A 19,382-nucleotide genomic window follows, 5' to 3' on the forward strand; every position below is an offset into this window, starting at 1 on the left:
GAACTCCTGAGTTCAAGTGAGCCACCTGCCTTGGCCTCTCAAAGTGCTGGGATTACAGGCGTGAGCTGCCATGTCCAGCTCATCACTCATTCTTTTGTTTGTTTGTTTGTTTTGAGATGGAATTTTTGCTCTTGCTGCCCACGCTGGAGCGCAATGGTGCAATTTTGGCTCACTGCAACCTCTGCCTCCTGGGTTCAAGCAATTCTTCTGCCTCATCCTCCCAAGTAGCTGGGATTACAGGCATGTGCCACCACGCCCGGCTAATTTTTTGTATTTAATAGAGATGGGGTTTCACCATGTTGGCCAGGCTGGTCTCAAATTCCTGATTTCAGGTGATCCACTGCCTTGGCCTCCCAAAGGGCTGGGATTACAGGTGTGAGCCACTGTGCCCGGCCTCATCACTCATTCTTATAGCCTTTGTGCCATTAAGTCTGGGCCAGGAAGCAGCGGTAAATCTCTCTAAGGAAGAAGAGGGTGGTGACAGCATTAATGAAAGGCTTCATTTTTCTGCTTTAAGTTTCAAAGTAGACTTAAAATCTGATAGGAAGACAATAGTCTCAAACGCCAGACTTTGCAGAGAGAGAAAGGGCTTTCTTAAAACCCCCAAGGCTGGGGTTTTTATGTATCAAAAAAATCAAAGCTCAGAGAAATTGAGTGATCATTGAGTGAATCATGGAGGAAAGAAAAATGCAAATATGACAAACAGGAAGTTTCTACCCTACAGGAGGAAGGACAGCTGCTTTGAAACTTGGAGAAGAAGTTAAGAAATGGGACAAGAAAAGGCAGGCCAGGGGCAGGTTGTGAGTGTGCTGGTTTTTCCCGCCCCACCCATCAGGATCAAAGCTCCAGGTATAAGAGACAATAGAAACACTGAGATAGTTTTAAAGACTCCAAGAACATACGGGCTGGTGCTCCCACTTCCCTGGGTATAGCCTGAGGAGTCTTCAAATCTCTCAAGAGAGCCTTTGGGTCAGGCTAACACTGCATCCAACATGGTGCCCAAGTCACAGAGCAGAAATGGCTGAGGGAGGCACTTCAGCGACTTGGGCCTGACACAACTCACCTGACATACTATATATGGGCTTGCTCGGGTGTGGTGGCTCACGCCTGTAATCCCAGCACTTTGGGAGGCCAAGGTCGGTGGATCGCTTGAGGTCAGGAGTTCGAGACCGGCCTGGCCAATATGGTGAAGCCCAGTCCCTACTAAAAATACAAAAAGCACACCTGTAGTCCCAGCTAGTTAGGAAGCTGAAGCAGGAGGATCCCTTGAACCCAGGAGGCAGAAGTTGCAGTGAGCCGAGATTGAACCACTGCACTCCAGCCTGGGCGACAGAGCGAGAAGCTGTCAAAAAAAAAAAAAAAAAAAAGTAAAATACCATTTGAACTTAGAGCTGCAGAATGGACTTCTCAAACCAGTGATCAAGTAGCTTTCCCATGCAGACCTTGGGGATCAGGAGTCACAGTGAAAGCCAGATGAGGCTGAGGCAGCAAGGTAACGCCCCCAACCTTGCAGGCAGCATGTGATTGCGCCACAAGGCCAAGACCTGAAGCTAAGTTAGCTTCCCCTGCATCCAACTGCCATCTTGGAACGAAGCGGAGAAAGGAAAATCCTTGCATTGATGGAGAGACCCAGACACTATGTAATTACTTGAAAAGAGATTATTTTAAACCAGAGGAGGCTGAAATACCGTAACAACAAGATCAAAAATTTTCTTTCATGCAGTGGAAATGGGGTTTCAAGAGCTGGTTGGGATCTTATTGACAGGTGTGTTTTGCATATCTGAGCAAATTCTACACTTATTACAGGATACTCATGACTTCCAAAACAACATACTTATTTTTTTCAATTATGATGGTAATATATATGACTTCATTGTAGAAAACTTGGGGGGAAACACTATAAAGAAGAAAATAAAAATGATTCTGTAATTTCACCAGCCATAGATAACCACTGTAAACATCTTGGTTTATTTTTTCCCCATCTGTTTTCTATGTATATGTGCATGTGTATGTGTATCACTGTGATTGTCTGTGCATCTTATTTGTTCACAAGATTCTTTAATTTTTTTTTCTTTTTTTTTTTTGAGATGGAATCTCACACCTTTTTCTCAGGCTGGAGTGCAGTTGTACAATCTTGGCTCACTGCAGCCTCGACTTCCTGGGCTCAAGTGATCCTCCTGCCTTAGCCTCCTGAGCAGCTCAGACTACAGGTGTGTGCCACCATGCCTGGCTAATTTTTTTTTGTATTTTTAGTACAGATAGGGTTTCACCATGTTGGCCAGGCTGGTCTCGAACTCCTGACCTTAGGCGATCCACCCACCTCGGCCTCCCAAAGTGCTGGGATTATAGGCGTGAACCACCGTACCCAGTCTTTGGATCTGCTTTTACTGATGCGTGAGTGTGTGGCCTCATCACCACTTCCAGCAGCCAGCACCTGTAATTCTTCTTTGTAGATCCAGTCTTGGGCTGCTGGAGGAGGCCTTGCCTGAGAATTTACACTCCTGGGGCAGCCCTTCACCAGTGACTGGTGTAATGTAGGAATGTAAGCCTTGTGCAGGTGCACAAGGGTCGGAGGCAGGGAGATTCTGAGGTGCTGTTTATACTTGGGGTTCCCTGTGGGGCAGGCTGAAGCTTTTCTCCCTGGGACTCAGCCTGAGATGGCACCCCAGCTCGGCTTCTATGAGAGCACATCCTTCATAAATCACTTGCACGCAAAACTCATCTCAACGTCTGCTTCTGGGAACCCGACCTAAGATAGCCAGTGATACATTTTTAAACATTAAAATAAATATGAAGAAAATAAGAGGCTCTGTGGATATATTTAGGAATTTAAAGTTGGTTTTTACAGCGTAAGTAAACAAACAAAAACATAATCTTGTATCTTGACATATCAGTCTGGAGTCAGAACCTTTTTTTTTTTTTTTTTTTTTTTGAGGCAGGATCTCACTCTGTTCCCCAGGCTGCCCAAAGTGCTGGGATTACAGGCATGGGCCACTGTGCCCGACTTGGAGTCAGAACTTTAACAGCAGAAAAACAGGAGTGGTGCCCCTTTAAATCACAGATAGTCATTCCGTGCTTTTTGGGGAGATTGATGCTGGGTCCTAGTGGTCTCCTGCAGGGGCTGGAACCACCCCAGAGAAAGGAGAGCAGGCTTCTGTCCCTTCTTGCTGCACTTCCGAATAACACAGGTCAGCCCAGGGCCAGAACCTTGGGGCAGCTCCACCGAAGAAACTGTCCTGTTGCCCCTGATCCCGCTGTCCCAAGCCCAATCCTCACACCAAGGCAAGGTGGGCAGAAGGCAGAGGTTGTGGGGGTGTGGGTGGGTGGGGGTCCTTATGTTCCACAGTACAGGAGCTGGACCAGGAAGATGGAATTTGCTACCCTGAGTGACCATAGAGAGGGTTTCTAGAAACTCAACTTTCCAAGCAGGTTTAGAGAAAAGTGCGCTTGTCCTCCCACTGCTACCAGCTGGGGAAGTGCACGTGTGCGTGCTGCTTCAACAGCTCAGAAGTCCTGGGAGCTTTTAAAAATTTCCCAATCCAGGTTCTGCCTACTGGGCTCCAGCCTCCCTCAGAAAGACAGAAGGCAGAAGGCAGACTCCTTGGTTCTTCGAAGTAGCTCAGCTAGACCTGATGACAACACTGGCCTGTGGGTAGATTCTCTGCAGGGCCAGCCTGCACCTCCCAGCAAGGGCACCACCTGGTGGCGGGCACTCTATAGGATGGGCTCTCTATCTCTCTGGTGGTGTGTGTGTGTACGTGCCTGTGTGTGCGTGCATGTGTTTAGGTGGAGGGTAAAGTGGGTGGGGAGGGGATTTACCCTCTGCAGCCTCAGGCTTCCCTGGCAAGCCACTGCCTTGGACATGACATTTCCTAGTTTGGCTGGGGCCCTGTGGCCAGATGTAAGAATTTAAGCTCTGCGCTTAGGGCTCGTGCAACCTTAGACACTAAATGTCTCTAAGCCTGTTTCTTATCTGTAAAAGGAAAATCAAAGTACCTAGCTCTTTGGGTTCGTTGTTAAAAATAAATGAGATTATGTTTTGGATTCCCAATAAATAGATCCTGAGAGATTCAGACGTAAGTAGTTTATTTGAGAAGTGACTCCAGGAAAAACCACTTGGGGAGAGGGATGTGAGCCAGGAGTGGGGAAAAAGATGGCAAGAGTGACTTATCCAGCAAGTGTTTTGCCACCAAGGGCACCTGCATGCCATCCCTCTCAGTAGGACCTTGCCTGACGGGAGGAGGGAGCTGGGATATTTATCCACAGATTCCCATCAGTCACTGTGGGAGGACCACTCCTGGGGTGCCTTAGTGCCTTAGCTCTCTCACTTATTTGGCATGTGGGCACGGTGGGCACCAGCAACCAGAAAGGGTCCTCAGACAGATTTGGAAATGATGGCATTCTGAAGTTGGGCCAACATGTATGGAAATGGTTAGTGGGGAGGGGGGATGGCTGGGGCACCACCAAAGTCTTCTATATGCATGATTAAAAATTCTCAGAACATAGTAACATTTCAATAAACAATAGCTATTTATAACAGTACACATCAGTGGTCCCCAGCAAAGTGTGACAGAGCTGATAACCTAGATGTAGGTTCAGATAGGCTGTGTGCCATGGGAGCACTAGGTACCAACAGCCCTAGAGCAGGTGTTTAGTGTCCCCTCATTTATAGATAGGGAAACTGAGGCTCAGGGAGCATGAGAGCCTTGTTGAAGGTCATGGGGTCGATCGTGCCAGTGTTGGTCTCCTGCAGGCGGTACTGCTGCTCCCGCCAGTCCAGGATTGTAAAGAGTTTTGATTCTGTGCCTGTGTTAAACTGTGCTCTCTCTGAGCCCCACCATGACAGCGCAGAAATTTGTTTCCATCTGTAAAATGTCAAGGCTGAATCTTTTATGTTCTGCCCTGGGTCTGTGCCCAATAATGAACTCCATCCAAGCCCTGTGGCTGCCTCCAGCCCACGAGACTCTTTGGAACAAAAGGAATAATTCTCAGTGGCAGGAGAGAGTGAGGGAATGGTTTTATCACTCTTTTCCTGCACGCCTCAGACCTGAGAGAAAAGAACAGGGAACTGGCAGAAATAGAAGGTGACAGGGCCGCTCTCTCCCTTGTTCCCTGCAGTCATGCCTGCATGGAATTTGGGAGTTTGTTGCCCCAGTGGGGCTGCTTTGGGTCCACTGGGAGCAGAAACCTGGGGTTCCATCGCCTGCCTCATGGCCAGACATCGAGTCTGCTCTCAGCTCTCTTTGTTGAACACCATTGCCATATCTGTCTGTGCTGGTGACAAAAGAGAGAGAAGCCTCAACTCTCTCCTTTATACTGCGCTAGGCCATTCCGTTACTCAAGCAGGAGTAAAACCCAGGAGTGGGGTGGCATAGCCGGAGCCACCACAGGGAGCCCCTGCATCAGGGGGCGCAGGCTGTTTCTGGGTCATTCCACTGGGAAGGGGACAAAACCCATCTTTTATGACCCATGTTCAGTTCTCAGTTGGAGTCAGGTAAGCCTTTCCCTTATTCTTATTGTTTTAAAAATGTTTTCTAAAATTGTGGTATGACATACATAACATGCAATTCTTTTATGTTTTAATTAATTAAATAATTGAGATGGAGTTTTGCTCTTGTTGCCCAGGTTGAAGTGCAATGGCGTGATCTCGGCTCACCGCAACGTCCGCCTTCCGGTTTCAAGCGATTCTCCTGCCTCAGCCTCCCAAGTAGCTGGGATTACAGGCATGTAATCCCACCATGCCTGACTATTAAATTAATATTTAACCCTTTTAAAGGATATGATTTGGTGGCATTAATTACATTCACAATGTTGTGGAATTACCACCACTCTCTGGTTTCAAAAGTTTTTCATCACCTGAAACAGAACCAACTAAGCTACAAGATAGTCCTGGGGGAGCCAGGGCTCCAGCTGGGACATGTGTTTCTAAAGGGGTGTGGAGAGAAAGTAAACTCTTAGGTATATTTTCCTTTAAATTCATGACAATAATACCTATGGGAGAGGTACTGTTATTATTCCCATTTTACAGAAAAGGAAACTGAGGCCTAGAAAGCAGCTGGCCAGTGTCAGGGCTAGTATTTGAAACAGACTAGTCTGGCCTCACTGGGCACCACCTCCGCCCCACCTGGCTGGTCCCACTTCTCACTCCATTCTGCTGGAATCATTCCATGAGCTAAAATGTCTAACGATGTTGGGCCTTTGACTTCCCTCTAAAGGGAATTGTTAGGCTGAGCTGAAACTTCAGGGCTTTGACCATCTCCTCTGGCAAATTAAGTGTGACGTGGGGGTTCTGGAATGAGGTGGAGGTGACTTGTAATGAACATGGGCTTATTTGAGCTTGGAATCAGGCCAGTCATGGATCTACATTGAGAAGGGACTTGGGGAGCTGTATGAGTGGGGCTGGGCCATTCCTGGAGTGCCGAGGCCTTCCTGGAGGACCCCACATCTGTCTGCTGCTTCAGCACAAGAAAGATACTCTTTGAGGGGATGTGAACCTGGAGAGTCCCCTCCCCACACTGAAGGATCAGAAACCGTGGAGGGTCCTTGCCCCAGCGCAGTGGCAGAGCCTGTGGCCCCAGCCCTACGTGGTGCCAGGACTCTCCATTTCAGCGGGATGGTCAGAGGGGAGGCAGAAGGCCCTGAGAAACCTTCCTCTTCACATCCCCAGGGCCCCAGAGTGAACCAGACTAGGTAGTGGGAGAGGGGAATGCTTGTAAAAGATCAAGAACAACAGCCCTGAAGATTTTCAACAATCAGTATTAGTAAACCTCACTCATGAAGCACTTCCTATGTGCCAACGAGCACCCTAGGGGTTCTTCATAATTACTCTTCCCAACTCTCGGCTGCTGGGTAGGTATTATTTTCTCTGTTTTACAGATGAGGAAGAGAATGCCCAGCAAGGTAAAATGGCAGAGCTAAGATGCAAACAAACTCAGGTCTGCGATGCCCAAACCCCTGTTCCTTTCCCTCCTTGTACCTGAAAACTCTTCTCGGCACCAGGGGAGGTGCATCTGGGAGTGGCTGTGTCTGCCTGCATGTTGATGCTGGTGGGGTGCATGTGTGTAGGGCAGGAGGTGGGTCTGTGACATCCTGGGTAAAAGGCAGTGGAGCGAGGGCTTCTCTGGCATCGCTGACAGCTGCCTGGATCTCCTGTTTCTCTGGGCTGGCTCTGTGTCAGCCAGGTGGGGACGCACACCTGGATCTGCCCTCAGGTGCTCTAAACTGAGGTGAGGGTTCACAAAGCGACCAGAGCAGCTGCTGTTTCCTTGCAGATGCCTATCTGGAGGGGGTGTCACTTGGCGACAGGAATGGCAGTTCCCACAGAGGTGTTGGGGGCTCTTAAAACCTTGTTTAGTCAGGCCACACAGGAAATCTCCCCAGTGTTTTCTGAACCTGGGCTGGAAGAGGCCTACAAGGAAACCACAGGAACACACAATTTTTGCTCATAATGCAATTCAACAGAGAGTTCTTGAGGGCCTATTTGTGGACACATCTCTGAGACACCAAGATGGTAAAATTCCAGGATTCTCCCCACACCCAGGGAGGACATCCTAGCTGCCCCACTGTGCACTTTGGAGGCACAGCCCTCGTGAGATTGCTGTGAGGATTTGGAAGATCAAGTTCCTGGCATCTACAACCTATGCTAATTTCTTCTCTTCCTTACTTTAGAGCATGATAGTCATTGCTAACTGACAAATAAGTCATTTTTAAAATGTGAAACATTTTTTCTTTCTTGTTTACCTCATTGACTTGAAACAAAATCTTTACTCCATGGCCCTGGTCATTTGAATAGAAAAATGCAAACATCATAATGATTTTATAGATTATCAGAGCCACGCAAACAGCCAATTTAGACAATCCAGGGCAAAATACATTCTGATATCTTAAGCATCCTCTTTTCTTACTTGTACATGTTTCCCCTTCAAATCACTCAGAAAAATGAGAGGCCTTGGCCTCTGTTTCAGTCCACCTGCTGGAAAAGTCCTCGAGGGAAGTGTCTTTGTGGTGGATGTGGTCTGACTGGGCCTGGAAGATGGGGAGGGAAAGTCTGAACACAAAACTGCAGGCCTTTGAGGGACTGGGGACTCACCTGCCCCAACCCCCTTGTTCTGTAGCAGAGGAGACAGACGCTCGAGCCACAGCCAAATGGCTCATTCATGGCAGGGCAGGTGCTGCAAACAGGTGTCCTGGGGTCCTGTCCCATGCTATTACCAGTCTGCTGGTGGCCTCAGCAAATTCCCTAATACCGAGGGGCTTCCCTTATAATGCACATACTGGGAGCTAAGACTTTGCATGCAATGGCAGATGGCAGGGACTTCTAACCTCATTAGGGAGGGCCAGCATGAGAGAGCCAACTGCACCTCAGTGGGCCCCAATGCAGGACACCAGAGACAAGACCACCCAGCCAGATCTCTCCGAGACTGGCAAGGCCTGGAGGTCAGCATTGTTGGCTGGAGAGGGAGCTGAAGCTTCGACAGGCACATTTAAACTTCATGTCCTCTGGACACCCCCCGACTCCACCATTGATGGGAATGGGACTGAAGAACACCGTGAGCTCTGCAGTGAACGCTGCAGGCACTCCTTCCACATTCCTTTTACTCGGAGTGTAGGCTGCTCTGAGTGTAGGCTGCAGACTTCTCCCAGCTGCCTCCCCTTCTAGAGAGTTGGGCCCAGCTAAATGGAAGCTGCCAGGGAGGCTATAATGACACCTCTACCCAGAATTTGGCCAGTGATTGGTTAAAGTGGAAATACGAAAGACCAGTCCTTTGTCTCAAGGCGCAGCAACTGTGGTGCACAGCCTGCTCCAGAGGTTCCCCTGGGGTCAGGCTAAAACCCACATCAGCTGAGACCATGTGCTTGCTTTGCTCCTTCCCCTGTCCCATCCTGCTTCCCTCACTCTGATTCTCCTGAAAGCATCCCCCAATTCAACGCTTGGATGAGACTCTCCACCTCAGGCCCTGCTTCTCGGAAACCCAGTCTAAGTCACGATCCATTCTGGAAGACCTTAACACTTTCCACGGACTGTGAGTGCTGCTGAATACATTTTGACCCTTTGGTGGTTCCTGTCCTTGGTGATTCCCCAACCTCTGGTGAGATCTTTTCCTCTCTGGTGAACCTCTGGATGTTCTGACTTCAGAGGGGTTCTGGCTGCAGCTTTAACTCGGCCATATGTTGGGACAGCTCTTGGGGCAGCATGACACGGAAGCAATATCCTTCCTGCTTATTGGATCTCAGAATTCATTTTTGGACCAAAGACATCAAATAAACCCAGGAAATACGAAGCTGTTCACAGTTATGACTTGAGATGAATCAAGTTGTTCATCCTCTAAAGTTGTGTTCCATTCCTTATCAACCTCATCTGAAACCTCAGACACAAAACCAGAGATGTTTCTGCCAGGAGGGGTGGAAAGTTTGGTCTGCCTTTCATATGTGTCTGGAGATGATAAACTTGGAAGGGAAATATAGCAGATCCAATCCTCCCTCCCCCATCTCCATTACGTCTTTGGCCTTGATAGATTTCAATATCCTGTGCAGCTGATGTCTGACCCACACATCAAGAACACAACCTTCACACACCTGCCGTGAGAAGCCCTCTATGACCTTCTGCAGAGGGAGGGAACTGTCAAAGAGCTGCTGAGTGCAGGAATGCAGCACGCTAAGAAGCAGGTACTCAGTTTGGGGTTAAAATATGCATAATACATACATTTGAATATCCATCAATAAATATCAGCCATGCTCACTTGTGGGTACTGGGGGTTATTGATATTTATTCATTTGTTTTATGAATGGTATTTTCTAATTTTTCTATGATATAACACTGGTCTAGTAAAGAAATACAAGTTTTAAAAGCAGTTATGCACAATACAGTTCCTTTTTTTTTTTTTTTTTTTTTTTTTGAGATGGAGTTTGGCTCTTGTCGTCCAGGCTGGAGTGCAGTGGCACAATCTCAGCTCACTGCAACCTCCGCTCCTGGGTTCAAGCAATTCTCCTGCCTCAGCCTCCCAAGTAGCTGGGATTACAGGTGCCTGCCACCACACCCAGCTAATTTTTGCATTTTTAGTAGAGATGGGGTTTCACCATGTTGGCCAAGGTGGTCTCGAACTCCTAACCTCAGGCGATCTGCCCGCCTTGGCCTCCCAAAGTGCTGAGATTACAGGTGTGAGCCACCATGCCTGGCCATTTTCATTTTTTAGTATGAATAATTACTTATGGTCACACACACACATGTGTAAAACAAGACTGCAACTACATGCACCAAAATGTTTGCAGAGCTTAGTTTTGGGTAGTAGGAAGATGTGTGGTCTTTTCTTTCTTTTTTACTTAGCAAGGTATTCTATGACTTCAGGCAATGCTGTACAGTGAAATATCCATTCTCAGTCTCTGACGGACCTGCACAGTAGTAATCAACACAGGTCCCCTCTCAGGGACATGGTGATGGCCTTATGCTGGCATGGTGGGATGTGCCTGTCAGGCTGAGTGAGACACTGGAACTCAGTGATCCAAGGAGAGAGGATGGAGCTAGTCCCCTTGGGATAGCTCTGTAGGATAGAAGCCAGCAGAACCTGCTCCCAGCCACCAGGCAGGCTCCTGCCCATGTGCCCCTCCTGCCTGGAACCTTCCCATGGAGGGTCCTCCATGTTTATGTTTTGCTCTCCGTTCTCCCCCCGCCTCAGCCTCCAGCTCCAGGGCATCCACTCCATTCTCCCCTGTGCCTTTCGGTGGAAGCATTTGGGGCTCTTATTTTGTGTGTGTGCAGGGGGGATGAGGAAGGGGATCATCTTTCTGTTCTTAGAACTGATGTTTCAATTCTCTTTTCCTTCTCTCCTCTTAGTTACTGCCTTTCCTTCTATTTCTTCTGCTTTTTCCCTCACCAGTCCAAAGGAACAGTTATTAGTAATCATATTTATTATGATTACTATATAGTAACTATAATTATTACTACCACTATTTTCTAGTGTAGGTCTCCCTCAGCAGCTGCAGAGTTATCTAGAAACACAGGAGGGAAGATAGGGCTTAATGTTAAATTCTATGGTAAGAAAATCAGCATCTATCTTGCAAGAACAAATAATACATGGAATTGACTTGAGCCAGGGAATTCCTGATGATCATAAATATTCTGAAATAAGATTCCAAGGTACTATAATAGCAAGACCACAGTTCTAGATCCTTACACAATGTGGATAATGATTTAAGTCCAGAGTGGCTACCATAGAAGGCAGCCCTACCAGTAGGCTGGAAATCACAAATGTTACCCCTGGGATAGAAAAGTGCATTGGTAACAGTGGTGGCTCAGAGGGGCCTGGAGTGCAGCCATCACAAGGGGGCTCTGGGGGCTCTGTTAGGTTCTAAACAAGTTTCTCGAACCTGCAGCCACTTGACCTCTAGATTGGGGTTGGGGTGTTTGTGGGGTTGGAGAGATAGGGCCAGCAGCTTTCTGTTGCATGCCCACTGACCCTCAGGAAGTCTGATAGGACTGCCAGTAGCCTGGCAAGGACTCTAATCACAGACAAAAAGAGTCCTGATGGGGCACCCAGAAGGTAGGTTATTTTCTAGAGTGCCAAAAAAGCTTGCTGGGAGGCGTGTTGTCTCCATAGTCAAAATGAGGCCTTGGCGTGTTATCAAGATGCCAATGATTTGGATTTTTATCACTGATCCTGTGAAAGCACAAAAAAGAATGCATCTTTGGCAGCACAGAAGCTCACTCTAGTGCTTTGAGAGACAGTCCTGGGAATGCGCAGGCAATAAGAAAGCCAGGAAAATCCTAAGGGTGAGACGAGGAGAGAGGCCTTTAATTGTCCTGAGTGAGCAGCCACACCACCTGTCCTCAGAAGACCACAGGAAATCCCTACCCTCCTCAAAATAACCTTGGGCCTTGTCCCATCCCAGGGCGTGGCAGAAAGCATCCAGTGTCAGCACAGGCTTGGAGGATGCCGAGGCTGGGAGGGGACAGTGAACTGGCTGGACGGATTGGGCTGAGGGTTATGTGATCTTGATAGCTGGAAGCGAAGGGCAGAGAAGAAGAGAGCCTCTTAGAAAGACCAAAAACAGAAGGTTGTGGCGAAAGCATGGGGGCCTGCTGTCTATAGAGACCTTGGCTGTAGAGAAAACAGCAGGAGCTGACCGAGGACAGTGTTGCTATGTGGGGAATGGAGAAAAAAATTGTAAATTTAAGTTACTTACCAGACACGGTGACTCATGCCTGTAATCCCAGCACTTTGGGAGGCCAAGGTGGGCAGATCCCTTGAGGTCAGAGTTTGCGACCAGCCTGCCCAACATGGGGAAACCTGTCTCTACTAAAAATGTAAAATTAGCCGGGTGTGGTGGCGTGTGCCTGTAGTTCCAGCTAATCGGGAGGCTGAGGCAGGAGAATCGTTTGAACCCGGGAGGCAGAGGTTGCTGTGAGCCAAGATGGCGCCACTGCACTCCAGCCTGGGCAACAGAGTGAGATGCTGTCTCAAAAAAATAAAAAAAGTTTAAGTTACTTAGAGCTGATGGGAGATGGTAGGACCAGAGGGGTGGGCTTCTTGAAAATGTCTGAGAGCTGGAGGCAAGTAGGAAACTTGCACTTGGTGTAAGAACCAGAGAAAAGACCAAGAACAAGAAGTTCCGCAGAATGGAGCCTTGGTGAGGAGAATCCGGGGGACCTTAGGTGTCTCCTCACATGTGGAGGCTGCACAAAACAGTTTTGCCCTAAAACCAAAGACCCAGCAAGGAAGAGCCAAGAAGGGAAGGTGATGTCTGGTAAGTGCCCGCCCACAGAGAACGCAGTAAGAAGCCCGGGTTCCAGTTTAAGGTGTGTTCCCCAGCAGTACCACACATGGTGAAGGCGTTCGGCACTCCCAGCCCAGAATGAGCCCCGTATTGCACTGGGAGAGATGGCCCAGAAGAGGCACAGCAGAGCCGGGAAGGGTGAAGGCACTGTCTAAAAGAGCCAGGCTGCTCTGGGGTGGAGGGTTGCAGGGGTGGGGGCTGAACAGGTCTACAAGCAAGAGACCAGAGGGAAGTCAGGAATAGGCCCTGCTGAGCACCCATGACAAGGTGCACACAAGGGCCACCAGCCCCGATGACCTGGGTGAATTTGGGGAGTTAACCTCTGTCATCCCCTCCTTTTCCTAGTGGCTTCTCTGGCCTGAGGAAAAGGCTTAGCTGTGAACTGAATGTCATTTTATATCGCTGTTAACTCTCCCAATCCTTTTAGCTCGAAACCTCTTAATCTAGCTGGGAAATGGAGGATATTGGCCCCCAGTGAAAGGAGAGAATAGGAGAGTGAAGACCCACTTCTTCATGCCCCTGATGCTAATGAGTTTGCAGGCGGGGCTAGGCCAGGAGAGTTGAGATGCTTGTTCTGACACACTCTCCTTTCTCCCCATTTTATTTCTAACTATTCTCCTATCCCTCAAGATTCCTAGACTGTGGGGATCCAGGGTGCAAATCTTCCAGATTCAGTTCTTTAGGGATATCCCCTGCCCTGTTTTTGGAAAGCTACCAAGCTGATACCACCATTATCTGTAAAATGCCCCAGGAGTAGCAGGTAGCTTCCAGCATGGCCAGATGGTATGGGTGTCAGAGGAGGAGAGTCTAGAGCCAGCACTTCTAGAATGATCCTCTGTCTACTCACCAAACCAAGTCCTGTAATTCTTCTGGGTGACCACAGATCACACAGGTATGGCAGTGCTGGAAGTCGTGGTTTTCATTAGTGTCGCTCACTGATGCCAGTTTTTCCTCTCCCTTTGGCCACTGGGAAATCTGAACTCCTTGGCTCCCTCATGATGGGTGGGGCCACATGACAGTTCTCATCAATGAGCAGAAAGGATGTGACTTCCTGCCTGGAGCATTGAATTGCCAGTGTGGGACCCTCCAGAATTTGCTTCCTCCTACCTAGATGATGGTGGCCCCCTTGTTGAGTCAGAGTCCCCATAATCTGGGTCCCTGAATGATTCCAAAGTGCAGAACTCCTACCACCTTTGGACACGCAGCATGAGCAAGGAAAAAACCATTTGTGTGTGTGTGTGTGTGTGTGTGTGTGTGTGTGTGTGTGTGTGTGCTGTTTTGTTTCTTAAGACAGAGTCTTGCTCTGTCGCCCAGGCTGGAATGCAGTGGTATGATCTCGGCTCACTGCAACCGCTCTCCCTGGTTCAAGTGGTTCTCCTGTCTCAGTCTTCCAAGTAGCTGGGACTATAGATGCATGCCAACATGCCCGGCTAATTTTTGTATTTTTAGTAGAAACGGAGTTTCACTGTGTTGGCCAGGCTGGTCTCCTGACCTCAGGTGATCCACCCGCCTTGGCCTCCCAAAGTGCTGGGATTACAGGGGTGAGCCACCGTGCGCGGCCTGGGACAAACCTTTCATGCACAAGCCACCAGAAGCTGGGATTGCTTGTTACTGGAGCATAACCTGGTGTATCCTGAATGATAAGGTGATGTGAGGGGGAAAGAAACAAGGCATCCTCCTTTGATGTGTATATCAACAAAAAGTGATCATTAAACAAGAAGTGACATTAGGGGAAATTTCCCATATCATCATAAATTCTGGTTATTAGAGAACTATCCAGATGGAAGAGAAAAAGTATAAATGTGTGATCTGTGTAAAAGAAATGCAAATGAGAAGCATTTGTGTGATGTGCTCCTCATATGTGCCTAATGACCACATGGCTAGAACAATTCTGCATGTTGTTGGGTACATTGCCTGTCACAGGTGGGGTTCCTCAAGAGGGAGGCTGTGAGATAGAGATCACTGTGCAAGAGGCTTATTAGGGAGTGTGGATTAGGCCTGTGGAAGGGAAGGAATGGGAGGAGGCAGACATGGACAGAGGGAGTAGTTCAACTCCATGAAGTTTCCATGGACACCTCAGCCAGCCCTGAGGGGACTCAGTCCTGAATGGAAGGCGGGGGGCACTGGAGGGTAGTGGAGGACCCTTCAGAGCTGTCCCAAGTTGTGGCCAGAGGGCTGGGTCTTTCTGCCCCTGTGTTGATCAGTCGTCGGATGTGGTGCCCCAGGCAGGAGGTGCGGCTTTGGGCAAGGTAGTCTCTTCCACTGAGGCAAGCCCCAAAGAAGATTAAGGTGTTCAGATCTGGGACTGGGGGAAGCTCTCTTGATGAAAGCAGAAAACTCAAGAAGGCAGCCTTCAGCAGCAGCTGGATATTAAACAAGGGGTATCCACCCTCCCGAGGAGTAAACTTTCTCTCAGGAGAAGCAAAAATAACAGAATGATGATTTATCCTGGGGACTCCGCTGTATCATTGGCAACTCAAGCTGTCCCCATGAAGCTTTATGAATGGGCTGGAATCTGGGGGTGCCATGTGCACACGTTCACAGGCTAAAATGGCACACTTCTTTTCCTGTCATAGAAGAACTCCTGAGTAATCCTTAGTAAATTACATACTTGGAAGCATTTCACTACTGAGATTATGCAAATCAAACTGACTAGAAAATTCAGACCTCACAGCTGAGCTTGTCAAGACCTGACTTCCTTTACCCAGTGGGTGACTCCAACTGAACAAGATCAAAGCAAGCTCTGTCCTCACTTTCTGGGACTAACCAGTCCATCAGTGACACACACACACACACACACACACACACACACACACACACACACACACACACAGAGAGAGAACCTAGAGCACATATGCAGGTTCCACTGGCAATTCTGAAAGTCAATAGATGTTGATATTTTAATCATCCCTAAAAGGTAGCCATTAGGGCCCATATATAGAAAGTTCCATTAAGTGCCTGAATGTCTCATTTAATGCTGTCAGGTTCTTCGGGGTTTGTAGCTACACAAAATCTGACAGTGACTAGGGTAGGTCAACAAAAGGGTGGACCTTGAGCAGTGAGCTCCTAATTCTCCTAGGAAAAGAAGTTTCCAGTGATGAACAATACCATTCAGGGAGGCAGAAATCCTGGATTTAGTCTCAGCTTTGTCTCGTGAGGCTGTGTAATTGTAGGCAAGATGCTCAACCTCTCTGAGCCATAGTATCCATCTTGGAAAAAAGCAGGGAGAGTGATTACGTGTATGTGGTACAAAGAATACATAATGTGCCTCCAGAGTTATAAATGCTATGATTATATTAAAATTGATCAAGCTTAGCAAAATTATTGACTTTTCTTCTGCTAGTTACCACAGGGTTAAAAAATCATGACGCTTATAACCTACAAAGATCAATACTCCACCCTTTCCCCTCTTGGGGGCTGGTACCTGCTACAGATATCTCAGGACCTCAAAGAGCCAGAGGGGCAGCTGAAGCTGCAGGGCAATGACCCAGCCTCTCCTTCAGCCGTATTGCTGGGAAAATAAGCATCCCATTTATTTGATATAATAGACATCTCAAGATAAAAGGAGGCAACCTACATTTGAGGGTTTCATTCCACTAGAACACAGCAGTTCTCAAACTGGAAATGCATCAGAATGCCTTGGAGGGCATGTGAGAACACAGATTGCTAGGCCTTATCCCTATAGAGTTTCCGATTCTATAGGTCCTGGGTGGAGCCCAAGTTTTGTGTCTCCAAGTTCCCAGGTGATGCTGATGTTGTTGGTCCAGGGACCAAGCTTTGAGAACTATAGCTCTAGACCAATCTCAAATATGCTTGCAAAATGAAGACGAGATGAAGCAAGGGAAAGTAGCTTTCAAAGTCTCTTAAAAATGCTTTTAAAATAATTTTTAATATTAAGTCTCTTTAAGGACTTTTTACTTACTCTTCTGAAAACCTGGAAGAATTTGAAACTACTACATAGCAGATACTGTAACATGGAAACCAAAAGTGAAGAAAATCTTGTGATCATTAACTTTATCCCCCAAGAGTTTATCTTTTTGAAAAATCTAAACGCCAAAACAGTATCTCAGGTTTTAAAACCAGCTTTTGGAATGTGCTCATCTGCTAAAGTTCATGCATTTGAAAAGAAATCTACATGCCTTTTAAAGTGAGTCATTTTCGTGAAAGCCATCCAGCTCAGAGGAACTATTGATTTTACCACTTTGATGCTTGCCTGGGTGTTTTGCAGAGCTTGGAACAGTGAGCAAAAAGTTGAATCATATAAAACGGTTTGCCACCGTGACAGGTGGGGGGTGGATGGGAACTGGGGGCCAGTGTGGTGAGATGCAAGACAATCGCCATCAGGGCAAATAATACGGTTTCCATCTATCTCTCACAGACGGGTAAAGGAGACAGAAGTAGTAGCCCTTCTCTAACTTTTCCGAGATTCCCTCGCTCAGGTTTTAGGGTAATGTCTTGCAATTCTTGGATTCCCTTTCCCAAATCAAATAAAGCAAAAGCTACATACACATCTCTGGAGGAAAATGTCTGTATTAAAAGCCAAAAAACCACGTAAGTACAAGAAGAAACGCCCACCAGGCCACGTCACTGGATAGATCAACTTGGAAAAGGTTCATAAAGTTCATTTTCAGCGGTAACAATATATTGGCGTTAAATCCTTCCCATGCCCTCCCCCCAATTTTAAATAAATTAAAAAACAACAAATTTCAAATACAACTATGTTCAGATACAAAGAGCTTCTCTTACTACAGCAATAGCAATTTAATGTTTTTGTTTTGTATTTTTTTTTTACTAAAACTTTCATTTAAAACAGTTATTAAATATATAAAACAAATACACAGGATTTGGTCATTTTCTGCCATGAATATAGGGCACGTGGGTGCGGGGAGGGAGTTGGGCAGGGGGATGCAATAGAGGGGAAAGGGCCCCATTTCCCTCCTCTCCGTCTTCGGAGCTGCGATCCCACCCTCAGTCCAAGGGCTTAAACATCTGCTTTTCGGAACTGGAAGCGCAGCACAAACCTTGCCTTTCAAAGGCGCTGGGGCCTCTCGGCGGCCCCATCTCGGGAAGATGAACTAACGATAACTACAGCACGAAGCACACCGGCCGAGTCTCCGGCGGGAAAGGCACCCGCGCGCGCGGACACAGGACGGACACAGGGAGGAGCGGAGCGGGTCACTTGGTCGCCACCCCGGAGGTGACGGCCGCGGCGGCTGCGGCAGCGGCGGCGGCGGCGGCGGCCGCGGTGGTCCCTGCGGGCACTGCGGCGGGGGTGGCTGCGGTGGCGCTGGCGGTGGTCCGACGCTGCTCCATACCGTTGGGCAGGAAGCCGGCGATGATGGGCACCGGCCAGATGAGGGCGGCCACGCTCCACACCACGATGACCAGGGTCATGAAGCAGGCCACCAGCGTGGACTCAATGGGCTTACGGTTCAGCCGCCAGCCCGGCTCGCCCTGCAGCTCCTCCAGGCTGAAGTCTAGGCAGCAGAAATGCAGCGGCTCTCCCTGCAGCCACAGCGGCCCGGGCGGCTCCGCCGCGGGGTAGGCTGGCAGCGCGGTGGGCGCCCCGGCGGTGGTGGCGGCGCTGGGGGCGGCGGCGGGCCGGAGGCGGCCGGGGCGGCGACCGCGCACCCAGCCGCAGCCCACGCAGAGGCGCAGGTCCTGCTGCGCGCCGCCAGCCGCCAGCCCCAGGTGCTCGATGAGCAGCGGCGGCCCGACGCGGTGGAAGGCGGCGGCGAAGAAAGCGCGGCCGTGCGCGTTGGTGGAGAAGAGCAGCAGGTCGCACTGGAAGCCCCGCGGGCGGCCCCAGCGCACTAGCAGCGAGCTCAGCATCTGCCGCTGCACGCTGATGTTGCACGGCGCCGCCGCCGCCGCGTCCTCCGGGCCCGGGCGCTCTGGGGGCCCGGGGGCTGCCGAGGCCAGCAGCCGCGGGGTGATGGGCTCCTCCGCGGAGGACGCGTTGACTGAAGCATTGGAGGGCATCCCGAGGAGGCCGGGCGCGTCCGCGGCCCCGCCGCGGGCGGGCGGCAGCGGGCAGGCGGCGGCCAGCAGCGCGGCGAGCAGGGGCAGCATGGCCTGCGGCGGGCGCCTACGCGCGCGAGGCCGGCGGCGGCTGCATGGCGAGCGGGCGACGGGCCGGCGAGCTCACGGTGGGACCGCGGAAGCCGGCGGCCGGGCGCAGTGCGGGCGCGCCGGGCGCCTGCCAAGCCCGCGGGGGCGGCGCGGAGGCGGTGGCGGTGGCTGGCTCGGCGCGGGGATCCCTCTAGACCCGGTTGCGTCTGGGGTTCCCCGCCGCCCCCGGGCGCCGGGGCCTTTGGACGGCCGGTCTGTTCTGCGGGACCGGGTGCTTGCCCAGAGCAGGATTCCCCGGCTCGGCTCCGCCTCCCGCGCGCCCCGCCCCGCCCCGCCCTGCCCAGCCCTCCGCTGGCCGGGCTCGGGGACTCGGGGGAGGGCGGGGTTCCACGCGCCGGGGCTGCGAGAGGAATCGCCGGGGCGGGGCTGGGTGCGGGGGCGCGGCGGCGAACTGATCACCAGGGGTGCGTGCGGGCGGGCAGGGAAGCCTGCGGACGCGCCCCGGCGCCCCCGCGCTTCGGGTGAATAGCGTTCTCAGA

The 19,382-nt window shown here is 50.0% G+C and overlaps 1 protein-coding gene across 1 annotated transcript; it reads right to left on the minus strand.

The window, feature by feature from the left end:
• Positions 1-17,283: 17,283 nt before the first annotated feature.
• Positions 17,284-19,161, minus strand: LOC105480329 (transmembrane protein 158). The gene has a single exon (XM_011739003.2). The coding sequence runs from the start codon at positions 18,841-18,843 to the stop codon at positions 17,947-17,949; it is 897 nt and encodes a 298-aa protein (XP_011737305.1). The 5' UTR covers positions 18,844-19,161; the 3' UTR covers positions 17,284-17,946.
• Between the last annotated feature and the right edge of the window lie 221 nt (positions 19,162-19,382).

The sequence above is a fragment of the Macaca nemestrina genome, chromosome 2, assembly GCF_043159975.1.
Source record: "Macaca nemestrina isolate mMacNem1 chromosome 2, mMacNem.hap1, whole genome shotgun sequence".
Taxonomy (NCBI): Eukaryota; Metazoa; Chordata; class Mammalia; order Primates; family Cercopithecidae; genus Macaca; species Macaca nemestrina.